Source organism: Mytilus trossulus, unplaced genomic scaffold, assembly GCF_036588685.1.
Source record: "Mytilus trossulus isolate FHL-02 unplaced genomic scaffold, PNRI_Mtr1.1.1.hap1 h1tg000050l__unscaffolded, whole genome shotgun sequence".
In the NCBI taxonomy this organism is placed as follows: domain Eukaryota; kingdom Metazoa; phylum Mollusca; class Bivalvia; order Mytilida; family Mytilidae; genus Mytilus; species Mytilus trossulus.
This window is the reverse complement of record NW_026963292.1, coordinates 123,696-143,443: the sequence shown is the minus strand read 5'-3', so window position 1 is coordinate 143,443 and position 19,748 is coordinate 123,696. Positions and strand designations below refer to the sequence as shown.

General features: G+C 32.5%; 2 protein-coding genes across 2 annotated transcripts in view; both read left to right on the top strand.

Moving 5' to 3' along the window:
- The window catches only part of LOC134699319 (uncharacterized), a 55,938-nt gene extending 53,869 nt beyond the window's left edge, over nt 1-2,069 (top strand). Inside the window, exon 10 of the mRNA XM_063560932.1 lies at nt 1,822-2,069. Coding sequence (XP_063417002.1) covers nt 1,822-2,069 — 248 coding nt within the window. The remainder of the gene's footprint in view (nt 1-1,821) is intronic.
- Nucleotides 2,070-8,415: 6,346 nt separating this feature from the next.
- On the top strand, nt 8,416-18,960 carry LOC134699231 (uncharacterized). The gene is made up of 4 exons (XM_063560839.1): nt 8,416-8,543; nt 10,267-10,290; nt 13,939-14,244; nt 18,909-18,960. Exons 1-4 carry the CDS (start codon nt 8,495-8,497, stop codon nt 18,923-18,925), a joined length of 396 nt encoding a protein of 131 aa, XP_063416909.1. The 5' UTR covers nt 8,416-8,494; the 3' UTR covers nt 18,926-18,960.
- Nucleotides 18,961-19,748: the final 788 nt, after the last annotated feature.

Genomic DNA, 19,748 nt, shown 5'->3' with positions numbered 1-19,748 from the left:
AAGTGTTTCTCGTTTCTTGTTTTTTTAAAGTAGATTATACCGTTTACAGTAAAACTGCATTTGCTACTTTACAATCGTCAGTTGATAGTGGCTAATTCTCAACCACTGTACCGTTGTACCTAAGTTATATTGGTTTATGTGATCGTCTTTATTCATCATACATTCTGGAAGATATTTCTATGAAGTGAAAAATAAACTTTATCCATCTTATGGACCTAGATTTGTTTACAGATGAAGCTGAATAAGAAACGGTACAAGACAAATATAATAAAACAAAGATGAATAATGTATTAACTAAATGTGAATTTGAAGCTGTACGACTAAAATGACAGTTACTGATAACATAAAATTCATCTAAGATCAATCAAATTGGTCTAATTGGGCATTTATAAAAATGACGTTTTATAAATTTTATAACAAATTTCCATTCTTATAAAATCAAACATATGGCGTTTAATTTCGGAGGGCCAATCGCATAAGTGAAAATATTAAGACGACTTTTGCCTAACCGTCTCTTTATCAACAAAGGTGTTGGTGTTATTGCTGAAAGAAATATCTGTCTCCCCAGAAATTAATCAATTAAAAATAAACTCTATCTTTAACATATGTCTATCACCCTTTTTCCTATGTACAGTTTCCAACACGAGTAGCAAAGGTAGTGATTGATTCACAGATCCTTTTAAAGCACATGCGATGACGAGTCAAATCGGTTTTTGATGGAACTCATGGTGCCATGTTTGTAGTTTTAAATGTCATGTTTTGTAGACTTTCTTTTCCTTTTGGTCTGCTTTTTTTTCGATAATATATTCTTTTAGATGCCAAAAAAGTTTGATTATGTCTTTGATATCTTCAACCTCTCTTTTGAATGGTTCCCATTTATATAACGATCGGGTCTCAAACTTAAATTTAAAAAAACCGACATCATGTTACTTCTGATTTATTTCTAGATTTGGTCAAATGATGTCGCAATAAACACAATTGGTAAAATATTCGAGCTAGTTGTGTACATTATCCTCCAAAACGAGTTATTTTTTCAAAAATTAAACGATTATGGTAATAGGAAGGGTCAAAACAATATATATCATATATTAGGAAAAAATTACTCGCTTCAATATTTATGTTCATCACAAATACAGTACTATCTGCCAGTTGCATGTTACTCGTCAAAGAGAGACAAACCATACAAAATTGCCATTTCTAAAAACACACAAGTCTTTATTAAACAACCACCGTCATGAGTAAGAGAAAACATGAAGGCCAAAAAAAAAAAAACAATAGCACAGAACACACAAAGAAAATTTAACAATTTGACCTCCCACTCCCCAAATCACAATCATCAAAAACCAGGATATCATGAGATTTTGGAAGTGCGAAAATCAAATGAATCCATAGAAAAGACATACATAAATTAAGAAAATATTTTAACTAAATTATACATGAAATAACACCAATTCAATGAGTTTTTCAAAATGACAAATTTAATTCTGCAAACTAATCATACACGAAGAGTGATTATTTACAAATGATAGTTATCAACTTGTATTTAAGAAAACAACAATTTTAATACGTTTGATTTACAATAGCTTATTATCATGATAAGCGTCGACAGATTCGTCCGTTGTTTCTACTAATTCATTTGTTTTCAGTTACATTCAAAATAAATTGCCAACAAACATTTCGGTGTCATATCAGCTGTAAGGCGTGTTTCATTGATTTGATCTGCATTCTGTCTACTAAAGCGCATTGTAACACCGCACGCAAAATCTTGGTTTTAGACAAGCCGTTAGAATAGAACATTGTTATACGTTTTTCTACTTTAAGGTGTGTCACTCTTTAAGACTGCATATGCATGTGGAAGAATCGGGTACGGATATATTGGTCCTGTCCTAGACACGTCTGTAGCAAAAAATGACATTCAGTGTACAAGAAAATGCATCACCAAGACAGCCTGTACTGCCGCAGAGTATGACAAGAAAACAAACGTTTGTACACTGAAAGGAGAATATACGAATGGAACTCAGTCTTTTCTGTTACAAGACATCGACAAGGATGTTTATATAATTCATTAGGAAATCAGTGTGAAGCAATCTTTGTATCAGCTATACTTGCAGAATCAGATTTGTCAAGTTTTTTTGACAGTTGTTATTAACTTGTTTGACGTGTTTGATTTTTGAATTTGCTATTTGATAAGGGTAACATTTGGTTTTTTTCATTGTGATTAAGATGATACTACAATGTTGTCTGCTGTACCCCTATTTTTTAAATTTTTTAACCAATTGTGTCTGTTTGTTTTGTTCACGCATCGTTTTTAATATATAAGAATTTGATGCGACTGTCATATAAGTGAAAGGTTTAGCTAGCTATTAAATCTGCCAGTTCTACATAACAAAATGCCCGTACCAAGTCAGATGTATAACAGTTGTTATCCATTGATTGCTTGAGCTTTTGATTTTACCATTTAAGTAGGTACTTTCCGTTATATATATTTAAATATTTTTGTGTTTTGACTTTTTTACATGTTCTTTCAATTGATACACTAACCAGATTATAATCACATACGTAACGTATACATGTTTACTCTACACTATTCATGTTCTCTTTCGAAGACTAACTTGATGAATTAATTGATATACTAACCATTTTGTCATAACAATGGATTTTCTCTCTTTCTTACCTTTTCAGATATAAACTATTGAGAGAACAATAAGATCATCATTCGTTGTTTTTTAATGATTCCTTCATTTATTCGAATTATCTCTGCACCCCTAGTTTTTGGTGGGGTTCGTGTTCTTTATTCTTTAGTTTTCTATGTTGTGTCATGTGTACTATTGTTTTTCTGTTTGTCTTTTTCATTTTTAGCCATGGCGTTGTCAGTTTGTTTTAGATTTATGGGTCTGACTGTCCCTTTGATATCTTTCGTCTTCTTTTACCTTTTGGGCGAGTTTATTGTTTCTTTTTTTTATTATTAAATCAATGTACCAGTGATGCTTATCTTATCGAGTTTCACAACTTTGGATAAAACACATCATTATGTATGGACCACATTTTATATCAATGTATAATTTTATACTTAACTTTCACTTACAGATTTATTTACAAAAGGGGATTGTATTTATAAAAAAAATGAGAATAAAACGTTCATTTTTACATTTCTTTGTTTGTAAATATTAATGTTAATGCTGTCGTTGGCAATTACCTCACATCTTCCTAATTGAAAAAATATTATTATATTTGTTTTTGTGTCTTTTGGAGAATGCATTTGTTTTTGCTTTCATCGTTTGTTGTTTCAACATGGATTAGTCGGCCTGACGATGCTTTAACATGAATTACAGAATACTCAACTTGTAAAGCCACTTGGTACAGGTACAAGAGTTTGGCGTGGTTAAACACGTTTGTAAACGCGCATCCCTCCACTTACCCGGGACAGAAGTGTTACAGAACAACAAAAGAAAAAATCATCAAAATCAATAAAAAAGGACTGAAATCATCAGATCGATACATAGCAGATAAACATTGGAGGCTATTTATACAACCCTATCACCAAACAAAATACAAAATATACAGATCTTAGACTACTTGCAATTACTGACACCTAGTATAAAAAGTCATGTTTCTAAGACTTTGATATCAATATGTTGACATCCAATATTCAATGGACATAGTGTAAAGAGGTCATGACCTTCTGAAGTCCACAAGCAGCGGTTTATTCCCGTTAAAAAAAACACTCACATATGTCCGGGTTGAAAGTGCCTCCACGATTGACTTGCACCACGAAGGTGACAGTGTACAATGTCATAACGTACACTATATTCATCGAGTTTGACATCTAACTCATACCAGGCAGGCACTAAGATCAGTGGACATTAAGTTAATTATAAATTATAAAAAGGGAGAAGGTTTGGTACCATTAAAACGTTTCATTCCACTGCAAATGTTTGCACCTGTCCTAAGTCAGGAATCTGATATACAGTAGTTGTCGTTTATGTAATTTATATGTGTTTCTCGATTTCTCGTTTTGTATATAGATTAGACCGTTGGTTTTTCCCGTTTGAATGGTTTAACACTGGTAATTTTGGGGCCCTTTATAGCTTTTTGTTCGGTGTAACCCAAAGCGCCGTGTTGACCCATAATGGTTTACTTTTATAAATTGTTATTTGGATGGAGAGTTGTCTCATTGTCGCTCACACCACATCTTACTATATCTGTAAACAAAACTTTGAATTTTTGAAAAGCTAAGGCTTTTCTACCTCAGGAATAGATGACCTGAACTGTAAGGAACTTTAAGGAATTTATAGTCCTCAATGCTCTATAACTTCGTACTTTGTTTTGCCTTTTTAAAACATTGTTTGATTAGAGCGTCACAGGTGAGTAATTTTTAGACGAAGTCTGGCGTAAATATAAAACTGTTTTTATATTGACGTCCAGATTTTTCTGATGATATAAAAAAAGATGATATGGTATGATTGCCAATGATACAACTGTCCACAAGAGACCATAATGACACTGACAGTAACAACTATAGGTCACAGTATGGCTTTTAACAATGAGCAAAACCCATACCGCATAGTCAGCTATAAAAGGCCCCAAATAGACAATGTAAAACAATTCAAACGAGAAAACTAACGGCCTTATTTATATAAATGAACGATAAACAAATATGTGACACAAAAACAAACGAAAACCACTAAATTACAGGCTCCTGACTTGGGACAGGGACATACATAAATAATGTATTTATTTTAATTATTCGACTGTGATAACCCTGATTATATTGATCCTCTTAGATGCATATATTATGAGGTATATGTCAAGGTAGCATATTGTTGCAAGTGTACAATAGATTGTTGTCTCAACAATAATCATCTTCCTATTACTATGAATACATTTGGTTGAAAAAGTGTCCTTTCATCCTCAAATAAATGCACAATTATTGTTTATATCCTGTTCATTTTGGTATTTAAAAAAAACCCAATCATTTTGAATTGACTGTAAGTGCAAATATAAATGTAAATTTGTTTTTGTTTCAAATTAAATGAAGATCTAACATTGTTGGGTTGATGTTTAGACGAGTTGTATATACATTATGTACACAGCCATGTATCACCATCATTGATGGCGATCCGATGGATACATCTGTTGTAGGGTTGTCACTGACTCAGACGTACTTATGAATATAATTATTTTCTGTGACTGTATCTTACATTAATTTGTAGGATCCTTTACTATAGATAATTTAGCTGATCTGTAACAATAACATCTTCATGCCTTATATATCATGTACTGTAGTACGCCGCTAGATTAAAACTGACGTGGAAAGGTAACATATGGCCACCGAAAGCTCTTTTTTGAGAGCCCAGGTGGTCGTGTGGTCTAGCGGGACGGCTGCAGTGCAGGCGATTTGGTGTCACGATATCACAGAAGCATGGGTTCGAATCCCGGCGAGGGAAGAACCAAAAATTTGCGAAAGCAAATTTACAGATCTAACATTGTTGGGTTGATGTTTAGACGAGTTGTATATACATTATGTACACAGCCATATATCACCATCATTGATGGCGATCCGATGGATACATCTGTTGTAGGGTTGTCACTGACTCAGACGTACTTATGAATATAATTATTTTCTGTGACTGTATCTTACATTAATTTGTAGGATCCTTTACTATAGATAATTTAGCTGATCTGTAACAATAACATCTTCATGCCTTATATATCATGTACTGTAGTACGCCGCTAGATAAAAACTGACGTGGAAAGGTAACATATGGCCACCGAAAGCTCTTTTTTGAGAGCCCAGGTGGTCGTGTGGTCTAGCGGGACGGCTGCAGTGCAGGCGATTTGGTGTCACGATATCACAGAAGCATGGGTTCGAATCCCGGCGAGGGAAGAACCAAAAATTTGCGAAAGCAAATTTACAGATCTAACATTGTTGGGTTGATGTTTAGACGAGTTGTATATACATTATGTACACAGCCATGTATCACCATCATTGATGGCGATCCGATGGATACATCTGTTGTAGGGTTGTCACTCACTCAGACGTACTTATGAATATAATTATTTTCTGTGACTGTATCTTACATTAATTTGTAGGATCCTTTACTATAGATAATTTAGCTGATCTGTAACAATAACATCTTCATGCCTTATATATCATGTACTGTAGTACGCCGCTAGATTAAAACTGACGTGGAAAGGTAACATATGGCCACCGAAAGCTCTTTTTTGAGAGCCCAGGTGGTCGTGTGGTCTAGCGGGACGGCTGCAGTGCAGGCGATTTGGTGTCACGATATCACAGAAGCATGGGTTCGAATCCCGGCGAGGGAAGAACCAAAAATTTGCGAAAGCAAATTTACAGATCTAACATTGTTGGGTTGATGTTTAGACGAGTTGTATATACATTATGTACACAGCCATGTATCACCATCATTGATGGCGATCCGATGGATACATCTGTTGTAGGGTTGTCACTGACTCAGACGTACTTATGTATATATATATATATATATACAACTCGTCTAAACATCAACTCAACAATGTTAGACCTGTAAATTTGCTTTCGCAAATTTTTGGTTCTTCCCTCGCCGGGATTCGAACCCATGCTACTGTGATATCGTGACACCAAATCGCCTGCACTGCAGCCGTCCCGCTAGACCACACGACCACCTGGGCTCTCAAAAAAAGAGCTTTCGGTGGCCATATGTTACCTTTCCACGTCAGTTTTTAATCTAGCGGCGTACTACAGTACATAATATATAAGGCATGAAGATGTAATTGTTACAGATCAGCTAAATTATCTATAGTAAAGGATCCTACAAATTAATGTAAGATACAGTCACAGGCTATAAAGGGCCCCAAAATTACCAGTGTAAAACCATTCAAACGGGAAAAACCAACGGTCTAATCTATATACAAAACGAGAAAACGAGAAACACATATAAATTACATAAACGACAACTACTGTATATCAGATTCCTGTCTATATCTATACCGCACGGACTGCATGTATTTGATTGGCTAAATAAACTCATCATAGATACCAGGACTAACTTTTATATACGCTAGACGCGCGTTTCGTCTACTAAAGATTCATCAGTGACACTCGAATAAAAAAAAAGTTTCAAAAAACAAATTAAGTACAAAGTTGAAGAGCATTGAGATCCAAAATTCCTAAAAGTGTTTCCAAATACATCGTTATACGACTTTATTACGGTATGTTTATTGGCTATTTGGTAGTTCTATGACGACTCTTAAAGTTAAGACGATTCAAATTTCTTGGAAAACAACAGACCTATGTGATTTATTCAATGATACATAAAACATGCACACTTTCCATTTGACAATCTTCGTTTTGTCATTTTTTTTTACATTCTGAATCGTACAAAAAGACGCAAAATGTCCAAAGATAAATTTTGACACCGTAAAATGTCATATGACGTTACACTAGATTTTTTTTTATTAAACACAAGGAGATTGTTGATGATAAGAGAAACATTTTTAATAACTTGTTGAACGGGATATTGTTTGATATCCTGCTGTTAATTAAGTTTTGTGGGAAAAGGAAATCGGGCCAAACCAAAATATTTCTGTTTTAAATTTGAGACTGTTCCTCTGGTATCGTTCGCCCCTCTAATATAGCAGATGAGTTTTGTGACAATATACCCAGCAGGTTACCATTGCGAATGATTTGTATATTTTTACTTCCCTTCATAACAACGTTTTTGATATTATCAAAATAGTACAATTATGTTTGCATTTACAGATGACTAAGCGATCAGCAAACTTTGACTTGACAATTAGATACCAGAGTGTACATAAGTATCAAATTATAATAACAGGATGAGTTTATAACCATAATTGGACGATTTTTATCTTTTAAGGTATTATTAAATAAAATCGTGATGCTAGAATAATATGACACATGACAGCAAAAGCATGGTTGAATAAATTTATCCTAAACTCGCTTATCTTGACAAATACTTGGATTGTTACCTACTAGTATTTTACTCTATGAATAGAGCAATGTGTTACTATCATTTAAAAAAAAACCATATAAGCTACATCATCTAAACAGAATGATTTTAAATGTGCAAAGAAATAAAGAAAATTGACATTTTTTACCCGTCAGCATAAATTTTCGTTGATATATTGTTGATAAAGTTTTATTCAAATAATTTAATATGAAAAAAAAACGAAGTGAACCTCTCTACATTCTGTTTGCATCTAAACTGTTTTTTGTAAATAATATGGCCTTGAAAATTTTAAGGTCAATTTGACTATTGAATTGTTAAATCAAATTATATGAATTGTGTAAAATTAACTGTGAGATACATATGCATATTTATGATAGTTAAGTATGAAAACAATTTCTGCTATATAATACGAAAATAATAGTTCTAACTCGTTTTATCATTCATTTCCATATAAAAAGCTGTCAGCCAGTAAACATCACCTATCCAAGTTAGATACACGTATATTCGCAACAAACGGAATAATGTGGATTAATTTAGTTTGCCTTTTATCAATAGGAGCATTCTGTTCAGGTATGAAGCTTACCAATATTACTCTCTAGAATAGTTATCAAAGGTACCAGGATTATAATTTAGTACGCCAGACGCGCGTTTCGTCTACATAAGACTCATCAGTGACGCTCATATCAAAATATTTCTAAAGTCAAACTAGTAAAAAGTTGAGGAGCATTGAGGATCCAAAATTCCAAAAAGTTGTGCCAAATACGGCTAAGGTAATCTATGCCTGGGATAAGAAAATCCTTAGTTTTTCGAAAAATTCAAAGTTTTGTAAACAGGAAATTTATTAAAATGACCACATTATTGATATTCATGTCAACACCGAAGTGTTGACTACTGGGCTGGTGATACCCTCGGGGACGAAACGTCCACCAGTAGGGGCATCGACCCAGTGGTGTAAATAGTTATCAAAGGTACCAGGATTATAATTTAGTACGCCAGACGCGCGTTTCGTCTACATAAGACTCATCAGTGACGCTCATATCAAAATATTTCTAAAGTCAAACTAGTAAAAAGTTGAAGAGCATTGAGGATCTAAAATTCCAAAAAGTTGTGCCAAATACGGCTAAGGTAATCTATGCCTGGGATAAGAAAATCCTTAGTTTTTCGAAAAATTCAAAGTTTTGTAAACAGGAAATTTATTAAAATGACCACATTATTGATATTCATGTCAACACCGAAGTGTTGACTACTGGGCTGGTGATACCCTCGGGGACGAAACGTCCACCAGCAGCGGCATCGAACCAGTGGTGTAAATAGTTATCAAAGGTACCAGGATTATAATTTAGTACGCCAGACGCGCGTTTCGTCTACATAAGACTCATCAGTGACGCTCATATCAAAATATTTCTAAAGCCAAACTAGTAAAAAGTTGAAGAGCATTGAGGATCCAAAATTCCAAAAAGTTGTGCCAAAAACGGCTAAGGTAATCTATGTCTAAGATAAGAAACATTATATAACAATATGATAAACCATCGACAGTGCAACGCTCTCAATAAAAAAGTTTGATCCTTTAAGATATATTTGTTGATCAATATCATTTGTTTGTTTGTTTTAAGATTTCCTAACTGTGAACTTTCTATTTTTTCTACCGATGTAAGAATATTTTTTTTCCGAATGTTTGTGATACAATGTAGCTACAATAGAAGGCAAATTATAAGACAGGTTGAAAAAAGAAACTTTCATTTTTCGTTCTAATCCTGTTAAACTTTTGTGATTGTAAAGCTATGATAATTCATTACTGACAGCGGCTAGGCTTAGGGTTCTTTTGTAGCTTTACAGTCACAAAAGTTTGACAGAATCAATTAACAGGAAGAGAACGACAAATAATAGTTTCTTTTTTCAACTTCCTTCTTGATTTAATTTTTGTAAATCTGCGAATCATGAATAACTTCAAATTCCATGAAATTAACACCAAAATTGAAAACAAATTGAAGTATTGCATTGTTCCCATGTTATCAACGCCTTTATAGCTGACCTTTTCACAAATATCATCACAGAAGGTGTTGGTTAGTAGTTTTCATCTCCAACGATATAAGGGCATGATAATTGTTTACAAAAAGGGAAGTTTGCACGTCGACTATACCGAACAGGGTACATAAATAAGATAGTAAGTTGCACATATTCGGACAAATGCTACACCAGTCTGATATCAAGAGATAACACGGCATCCATAGCACGAAGACTCATCCAACAATGTGTGATAACAATTAAATGTTTCTGTCCTTTCCATTCACAGGAACGCCGTTAGATGACAAAATAGGTATGTTTTTTTGTTAATATACATTGCTAACTATATTGAACAATATTGTCAACGAATCATGCATGTTTACTGCAATATAGTTATGAAATCATCGCATGCATATCTATGCTTTACTTTTATAAACTATAATGCTTTAAACCAAAACAAATGTACACAGGTTTGATTCAGTTTTTTGGGAAAAAGAAAATTTCAATTATACATATTGTATTTTAGCATAGCACTGTCAAATTAACATGAATATTTGCTACAATCGTATTCATAAAAAGTGAAATAAAATGAAACTTACATCCGAGGAAAAATACCAACAGAAAATCCAATGTCAAACAAAATAAGTATTAACTAATTAACATATATTCTTCTGGTTGTTTAAAACTTTCACATCAGAATACAATTAATTATAAACTTGATACATATATGAACAACGTGATAATTTTACTAGTCTGGAATTATCATGATAGCAAATATAATGCAAGGGGCACTTATAACCTTGTCGACATAACATAATTGGTCCGTGTTCAGGTTATGAGATTCCATCAGATTTTCTCGCTTGATTTGTATTCACATGTTTCCAATTTATTCACGAGTTAAAGGCACCTCTTATTTAGTTTAGTCAATTTTTTCATGTCTTTTACTTACATTAACAAAAGAGTGTATATACTGAAAAGGCTCGTTTTACCAACCATTGATTTTATGTTGATAGTTTTTAATATGAAGAGTTACTACACATAAACTTCACATGATCCAAGAAAATCAGGTAAAGGTAGGTCAGATAAACCAAACCGAAAATACTAGTACACCTTACAAACCTTAATACACCAAATATGCTTCAAGGACATATCCAACAGTTTATTTTTGACGGTGAGAAATTTTCCCCGTAAAGATATTTCATTCTTCAATTGACAGAGAATAAAATTTGACCTAAAATTTTTTTTGTTGTTGATTACTTTTTTGCTAAAAATACTGCTGAAAATTAAACATTTTTTGCAATTTTAAAGAAACAAACGTTTTTTATTTAAAAATAAATAAATATGATTTTTAATCAATATATACTAATATAATGGGGCTCAAATTGAAGCAAAATAGTTCAACATGGTTAGAAAATGTAACTCTACCATTTAAAGAATTATTTTTTACTCAAATAAAGTCAAAAACGTTATGGTTAACCCCCCAAAACGGCAAGAAATTAACATTTGAAATGCACATTTTAGATTTTTTTACAATATTTCTAACGGTGTCGATTTTACCAAAATAAGATATGTTATTCTTTGCAAAAAAACCAACGTCATAACGTTTTGAAAAATATTTGTCACCATACTCGTTTTCGATAAAAATCGAGTTATATGATATTGTTTACTCAATCCCTTCCGTAAGCCCCACAAATTGCGCCAAAAATTAAGACGTTTCGGAACGTAACGTTATGTTTCCCCGCTAATTTTGCAAAGGCAGTTCGACGGTGTTGCAAACAAATGCATTTTTACACTGTGACTTTGTTGGATAGTTGTGTCGATAGCACTCATATCGCATCTTCTTATTTACAATGGACCAGTATCTGTACGAGATACTAATTCAGTTAGCTTTACTATTGTGTTTGTCAAAATTGTGAAACCCGGATGTGAAACGTGCAAACTATTAACCCGAATTAATGTATACCTTAAAAATCTTTTTCATAAAAAAAGGATTGATTGGGGTTAGATATATTCACATCTCTGGGCTGCTTCCATCTGACAGTTACGTGTATATATTTGCTAAAATTGGGTGCGGCCGTTTAGCTGCTCGGATATATAAATTTGCAGCCTCGTTACGTCGAAATACAAATGTCGCATATCCGATGCATAGAGTAAAGAGAGTCTCGCGCTATCTATACGTTAAAATACCATATAAATAAATGGTTGAAGGGATATACGAACTTCGAATAAAATCTTTAAACAACAAAGGTCACATGAATCTTCAAAGTAGTCGCATCTGTTGCGCCTTTTGCAGTTGTAGATGAAAAAATACTTTGATTAACAAAACAGATCAGTAAGACATAAACTTGAGAATAAACGAAACGGCCGAAAATGTTGAATGTTATTATAAATTGTGGGCATTTTTTTCGTGTGTGTTTGCTTTTACACAGTAATTTGTCCACCTAAACGAGCCTGACTACCGTGGTTTTAAGCTTCAATATATGAGTTATTGCATATATACACAACGGAAATTGTTTTCTGTTCTACTGCCCTCTACATAGTTTGGCTGCATACAATGCAACCACTGATGTAGACTGCTATATTATTATTGTTTATTCAAACAAATGAATTCAAAGAGAAGTATGCGGAAAGAAATTCTAAAATTTTCGTTTAGAAATAAGATATAAAATAGAAATAAAATACCAAAACTGGAATACTGTTTGAGACAATTATCAGTTGAGAACTAATGATTATGCATCACTATATGAAACTGATGACTTGATTGCTCCAGTGCTCCAGTGGCAAATATATCATGCATATTAACGACGTGCCGAGAGTGGATCTGAAGTAAATAATTGATACATTATCAAGATATAAAGAGTGTACTAGCGGTAAAACGTATGCCCCCACCCAATTTTGAATTATGGTATTTCGATGGCTGTTTTTTTTCCTTTCCTGTTATGGACCCGCTGTCTTAAGAGGGCGTATCTAATTAGTCAAGACCTACACTGGTTTTGCTTTTGTTAAATTATATTTGTTTCCTCATACATTAGTAAACACCAACATCGTCAGATATTTTCTACTTGTATGTCAGTGTATATATTACAATGTTTTCCTATTTCAATATTTTTTATTACTGTGTCATCTTTTGTTTTACATTGTTTACAGGTTAAAGGTCGTATTCATTTAAAGAGCTACTATATATATATATTAGCACTTCAACGCAAAGGTACATGTAGATGCATGATAAATGTTAGTTTACGATGTATTTCATTTTTCTCAAGAAACCATTTTTTATCATCTTTCTGAAGTAAAAATCTCGGAAAAGTTTGGTAAAGAACTAATTACAATTTGTGTTGCATTCTACTGCATTAATAAATCATTACGCATTTGCTGTCGTTGTTTTCTACTGTATTGACGATAGTTTTAATAAAACGGACACTTAAGTGAGTGATCTAGTAATGATTAAGATAATTGCAGTTCTTTTATAATAGACCAAAAGGACATAGATATCTTTTAAGTTTTGAGTTCTAGTTCTGTTAATATTCTGTATGAGTGTTTTGCCAATTCCCGCCGTGCCTTTTCCTTTGAGGAAAGAATCGCCTTTCCAGACGGCCAATGCGACGTCGTTGCAACACCGTGAAATTACGGGAAACAATAGACGATGGTTACGTTTGTTATTACCTCCCCTGAAAATGTTGGATATGCTCTTAAATATATAGATAATCTACTGTTCTCGTAAGAAAAATAAAATAAGCAGGAAAACTTCAAATTTTCAAATGAACAAAGAAAACTGACGCCAAGTTTTATAGAACCTTGCCAGACATACATATGCACCTTACATTCAGAAAATTTTTAGATATAGTTGACCTATCGCATATAGTATCTAAGAAACAAAACAGAAAATATTTATGTATCGAAAGAAATCTGTTTTTTCTTTCTTCATAAAGTGTTCTTATCTGGCCTACTTCTTTTATTTCAGCGATAACTTTGGATGGTACTATAGTAATCAACCGTCCTGAACCTATCAACTTAGTATGCAATGTAACAGGTATCACTGAGGGACAGATAGACTGGTTTTTTAATGGCCACATGATAAGTGACCGAGATCCAAGGTGGAAGTCACGAGTACGCATAAACGAGTATATTACTAATGTACCTGTAAGAATGCTTGCTAGTGAATTGACAACAAACTATAGTATGTTAGAAGATCAAGGTCTTTATGTTTGCCGCTGTTTCGCAGTGGACCAGTTTTACACCACAAGTTTGAATATATCGGTTCTAGCAAGTGAGTTATGTAAGTTACGTGTCATTTCTAAATTTCATTTTTGAAAGTTATCATTAATCGAATGAACACATCATCAGTATAAACATAGTACAATTACAATTACAATGATCTGTTTTTATTATATGCATAAAAATAATTAAAATACAAGATAAGGTTTCGATGAATTGTCTATCTGTGATCAGGAGCAACGCGTCGATTGTTTCAACATCATATGTAAAGTATAAAAAGTAAAATCACAAAAATACTGAACTCAGAGGAAAATCAATTAGGAAAGTTCATAATCACATGGCAAAATCAAATAACAAAACGCATCAAAAACGAATGGACAAGAACTGTCATACTCCTGACTTGGTACAGGCATTTTCAAATGTAGAAAATTGTGGATTAAACCTGGTTCTATAGCGCTAACCCTCTCACTTTAATAACAGTCTCATCAAATTCCGTTATATTTACATGATGCGTTAAATAAACAGTCACAATTAATAAAATAGTCAAAATATGGGTACATCAGTCATCATCGTATAACAATTTTAAAAGAAAAACAGTTTTACAGGTTGGATACAATTCTCATCCCTTTTCAGGATTTGATAATTAGTTGTCAAAATGAAGCTATAATCATGCTTTTTTCAAAAATATAAACTGAACTATGGGTTAAGCTATTATAAAATTCTTAACATAAGAACTAGAAAAAATATGGAGTCACCATAACAAATATACCATCATATGCTACTTAAAAGATACAAGGGTCAAAGTTTTAGACATTTACGATGAATTTCTTTTTTTCTGTTGACATTTCTATTCTTTTGATAGACACACCACACATTTGTATTACAACAGATAAACACCAGCGGATTTTTGTAAAAACTATACGAAAATCAACTTTACATGAATATGCTCTTAATATGTACAACAATTCTTTGGGAGTAATAAGTTTCTAACAAGAGTGTCAAGATTTAAGGGAAAAAAAACCTTATTTTTTTACAGTATGTTTATCAAATTTAAAAGAAATTCATGTTGGTGTTTTCATTGGAATTGGTAAAAAAATAATTGTCATGTGTAATCAAATCAAATGCTATTGTCAACCAGAGGAGTCCTGCACTCGTTTTCAAGTTGAACCAGTTAACAGCATAACAAAACAGTCGAAACATGCATCTTTTCCCGTTATGGGACAGTTTGACGTCGCAAAAATATCATTTTACGTCAGCAACGTCATCACCTCCCCTGTAACTGCAGCGTTTGCCATCTAATGTAAATAAATTGAAAAAAATATGGAAGGAAAATAACGAAGCAATCAATGTCAAGTTATCTATTGCGTCAAATCTCTTGTAACTCTGTTTCTATGTAAACTTACATCAGCACTTTATGTGCTTTTATGTGCTGAAATGAATTATCATTGATATGGTTATATTTATAAATTTACTGTTTACAAATTGTTAATGTTTTGAAATACTAAGGCTTTTCTACCTTAGGCATAGATTACCTTAGCTGTATTTGGCAAAACTTTTAGGAATTTTGGTCCTCAATGCTCTTCAACTTCGAACTTTATTTGGCCTTTTAAACTTTTTTGGATTCGAGCGTCACTGATGAGTCTTTTGTAGACGAAACGCGTGTCTTGCGTATATACTAACTTTAGTCCTGGTATCTATGATGAGTTTATTTACAATGAGAAATGTTTACAAAAGGCAACCAATATTCTACTGTTTAAAAGTCATAAATACAGGTTACAAACTGAGCCCGAGGAAAACACATCAACTATAAACATTGTACTAGACCTTAATTTTTTTATTTAGACTACTTTGTCAGACCAAGCAATTTTCCTTTACTTCGTGAATTTATGAACAAATTATCAGAATTATCTATTTAAAATTGACTTCTCGGTTTACATACATGTCCTTGATGTGTTCAATAGTTGCTGCCATAACCTCAAAAATTGTATGTGCATGTTGGTTTTAGTATGCATACTTGACAATGACACAGAACACAATACTGTCGTACTTCAATATACAAAATCCAACATTGAGAAATAAAAACTAGACAGCACAAACCCAACCGTTTCCCTAGGATCATCCCATATCAAAACATGTATGAATGATATCATATCAAAACATGAATGGATGATCCCATATCAAAACATAAATAAATGATCTCATATCAAAACATGAATGGATGATTTCATATCAAAACATGAATAGATGATCTCATATCAAAACATGAATGGATAATCCCATATTAAAACATGAATAGATGATCTCATATCAAAACATAAATGAATGATATCATATCAAAACATGAATAGATGATCTCATATCAAAACATGAATAGATGATCCCATCTCAAAACATGAATAGAGGATCTCATATCAAAGATGAATAGATGATCTCATATCAAAACATGAATGAATGATATCATATCAAAACATGAATAGATGATCTCATATCAAACATGAATAGATGATCTCATATCAAAACATGAAGGAATGATATCATATCAAAACATGAATAGATGATCTCATATCAAAACATGAATAGATGATCCCATCTCAAAACATGAATAGAGGATCTCATATCAAAGATGAATAGATGATCTCATATCAAAACATGAATCAATGATCTCATATCAAACATATGCATGGATTATCTCATATCAAAACATGAATGGATTATCTCATATCAAAACATGAAAGGATGATCCCATATCAAAACATGCATTTTCCTCCCCACTGACAATCCAGCAACTCATTAGGCGAAGCATTTTTCGAAGACAGCAAACAGAAGTGTGAAATGATGAAAAAGAAAATAATAAAGAGGTACTGAAAGCCACAGAAAATATAGCCCATAGGCCATATGTTATATGAATACTTTAGAACTAAAATGAGAAAAGCTTTAAGGCGAGTTATAAAAACCTTCTTATGAGCAATTTTTGTGACTAAACTTGAAACCTCAACCTTTAGGTAGGGGAATAGAGATATCACCAACTTTCTAGGTTTTAAAGATAAGTATCTAAACTAGGTTTTATTTCTGATAATTTTCGGGTCGTTTGAGCTTGATGTTTGGTGTGAGCCATTAGTCCGTGTTGAATGCCGTAGTTTGATCTATAATTGTTAACTATAAATACATGGTGACTTGGATGGAGGGTTTTCTCATTGTTGGCATTCACATAACATATATATATAGGTTATTTATGTCATCTAATTATCAATTTACTATGATTATCTTGTACAGGTTTTTTTTTATGTCTTTAAAGTCATGATGCAGTTGAAAAGGAAGGGGCTGTTGAATCTGTCCCTACAAACAACCCAGATCCATTATCAACGGAAGATGTACAGATCAATGATGTGCATTTGACGACTGAAAAGTATATATTTACACGTATTAATTTAGAATAAATTGCAATACATAGTACCCTACCGGGTATTGAAAATGTAGCATTCGGTCCCAGTAATTAAAAATTTTCAAATATATATGGATGGCTATAACAAACGTAATATAATTCAAAAATAAGAAAGCAATGCATGAGGTTATTTAATTTGATATTCTTTGTTAAATCTTTATTATTGTGATTGAGATACTTGTTGTACTTGAACATCGTGGTATTATTGATTGTGATATTTTCGTATTGTTGTCTTTGACTTTGGTACTATTGTAAAGATTGTTTGTTGCTTGTATTTTATTTTTGCTACGTGCTTTGTATTTTTCATGTCTGTTTTTGTTTCTTTGTTACATATATGACGTGGCTCAGTACTTATACATCCCGTCATTGTGTTATTGTAAATATGTGAATTATTGTCTTTAATGTTATCTGTATTCCATTTGTGCTTCTTTGTTAAATATTTGTTTTTTCTTTGTTTTTGTAGTGATTGAGATTGTAACACATTGTTGACTGCTGACTTTTTGACATTTTACCTATTACGACGGTTTGTTCACGCCTGGTTGTCAATATAATTTCTTCCAACTTTCATACAAATGAGAGGTTAGATAGCTATAACACCAGCTTGTGCAATCCTCTGTTTTCTACATCAGAAAATGCCTTTATCTAGCAAGGAATGTGACAGTATTAATCCATTCGTTTGATGTGTTTGAGCTTTTGATATAACCATTTGATTAATTTTTTCCGTTTTAGATTGTTTTCGGAGTTCAGGATTTTTTTTCTACCGGTCGACAAGTCCTTGTGCATTGGTGTACCAGAAGAAAATGTGTACTTAATGTGTAATATGTCATGTATTAAATATCAAATCAATATCCTAAAGCATGCTGAAAAAGAGTACTGAAAACAGATTGTATGTGTTATTTTTCCTAGTCAAAGGACCTAAACGCTACGAGAAAAAAAGCATCATACTTAAACCAAATTGCAACTGGTCAGTAACTTATCATGGTTGCACTATATATACCAAATATCATTGGGGACTTATATCCTTTTTACAAATTAAAATTTAATTTGTATTTTTAGACAATGTATTGGTTATTCTTCAATAAATAATTTCGGTAAAAACAAACCTGACAAACACATTTGAAATGGTTGACATTAATATTCAGATATATATATTCAAATATTTTCAACACAAATTTCTATATGGTGAGTTACTGTTCATGACCTAATAATATACAGTCAACAAATTTTGACTGCTCAAATAGAATGATTTCAATATACATTATTTTTACCTTCAGATGCAAGACTGCTATGACGAAAATTAAATCAGAAGACATGACTAGAATACAGTACGAGGTTCTGGTAGAACAGAAGAAGAAGCTTATTCAACAAACTAAATACTACAAACTACTGAATAAGAAGTTAAAATTACGACTTGGTATTAAAGACTGAATAAACTATTTGATTATTATGATTAAATATACCTGCTTTTGATTTTAAGAGAAGAATTGTTGTCATCTGTACATACATTTTACACTAGTTTGATGCATAATATTGTTTTATCCATGTTGTCTATTCTTTAGCCTTCATAACTTGAAGATCAATTTAAACAAATGTAGATGTGGTATGAGTACCTATTGGACAGCTATGCATCCGAGACACAATGTAGTTGAATTAGCCATTAAGGGTTGCAGTTTTTCCTTTTCTTACACACAACATGCAGAACATGAATACTTTATTATTTTTCATTGATAAAAAAAGGATCCCTTTAATTGAAATTCCTACATGTTATATTTAAAATTTGTGTTTTTCTTTAAGTTCAGGTACTTTTACAGGTTTGAAAAGAATGAATATGTTCCAAATTTCTTATTGCTTATAACTTGGTTATTTTGACTGATTTTTATGATTTTAAATGCTATGTTAGTACTGTTCAGCAAAAAACCTGCATATATCTTTAATTATTATCTAAAAAGGTACTTGTAATGTAATTTCGTACACCATTTCCATCTTCTCGGCCATTGTGTTGTCCATGATTTATCTCTTCGTCTTTTCCACCAACCAAAAGCTTGTTTTTCAGTATGAATCATCTTTCTTGGCTCCTGCCAGACTATATATTACTTAACTACAGGGGTATTACA

Bases quoted from the DNA above. Each gene is read 5' to 3' on its own strand.
- LOC134699231 (XM_063560839.1), top strand. From the start codon at position 8,495: ATGTGGATTAATTTAGTTTGCCTTTTATCAATAGGAGCATTCTGTTCA. The intron at 8,544-10,266 runs GTATGAAGCTTA...TTCCATTCACAG, and splicing joins AATAGGAGCATTCTGTTCAG to GAACGCCGTTAGATGACAAA. The intron at 10,291-13,938 runs GTATGTTTTTTT...CTTTTATTTCAG, and splicing joins GCCGTTAGATGACAAAATAG to CGATAACTTTGGATGGTACT.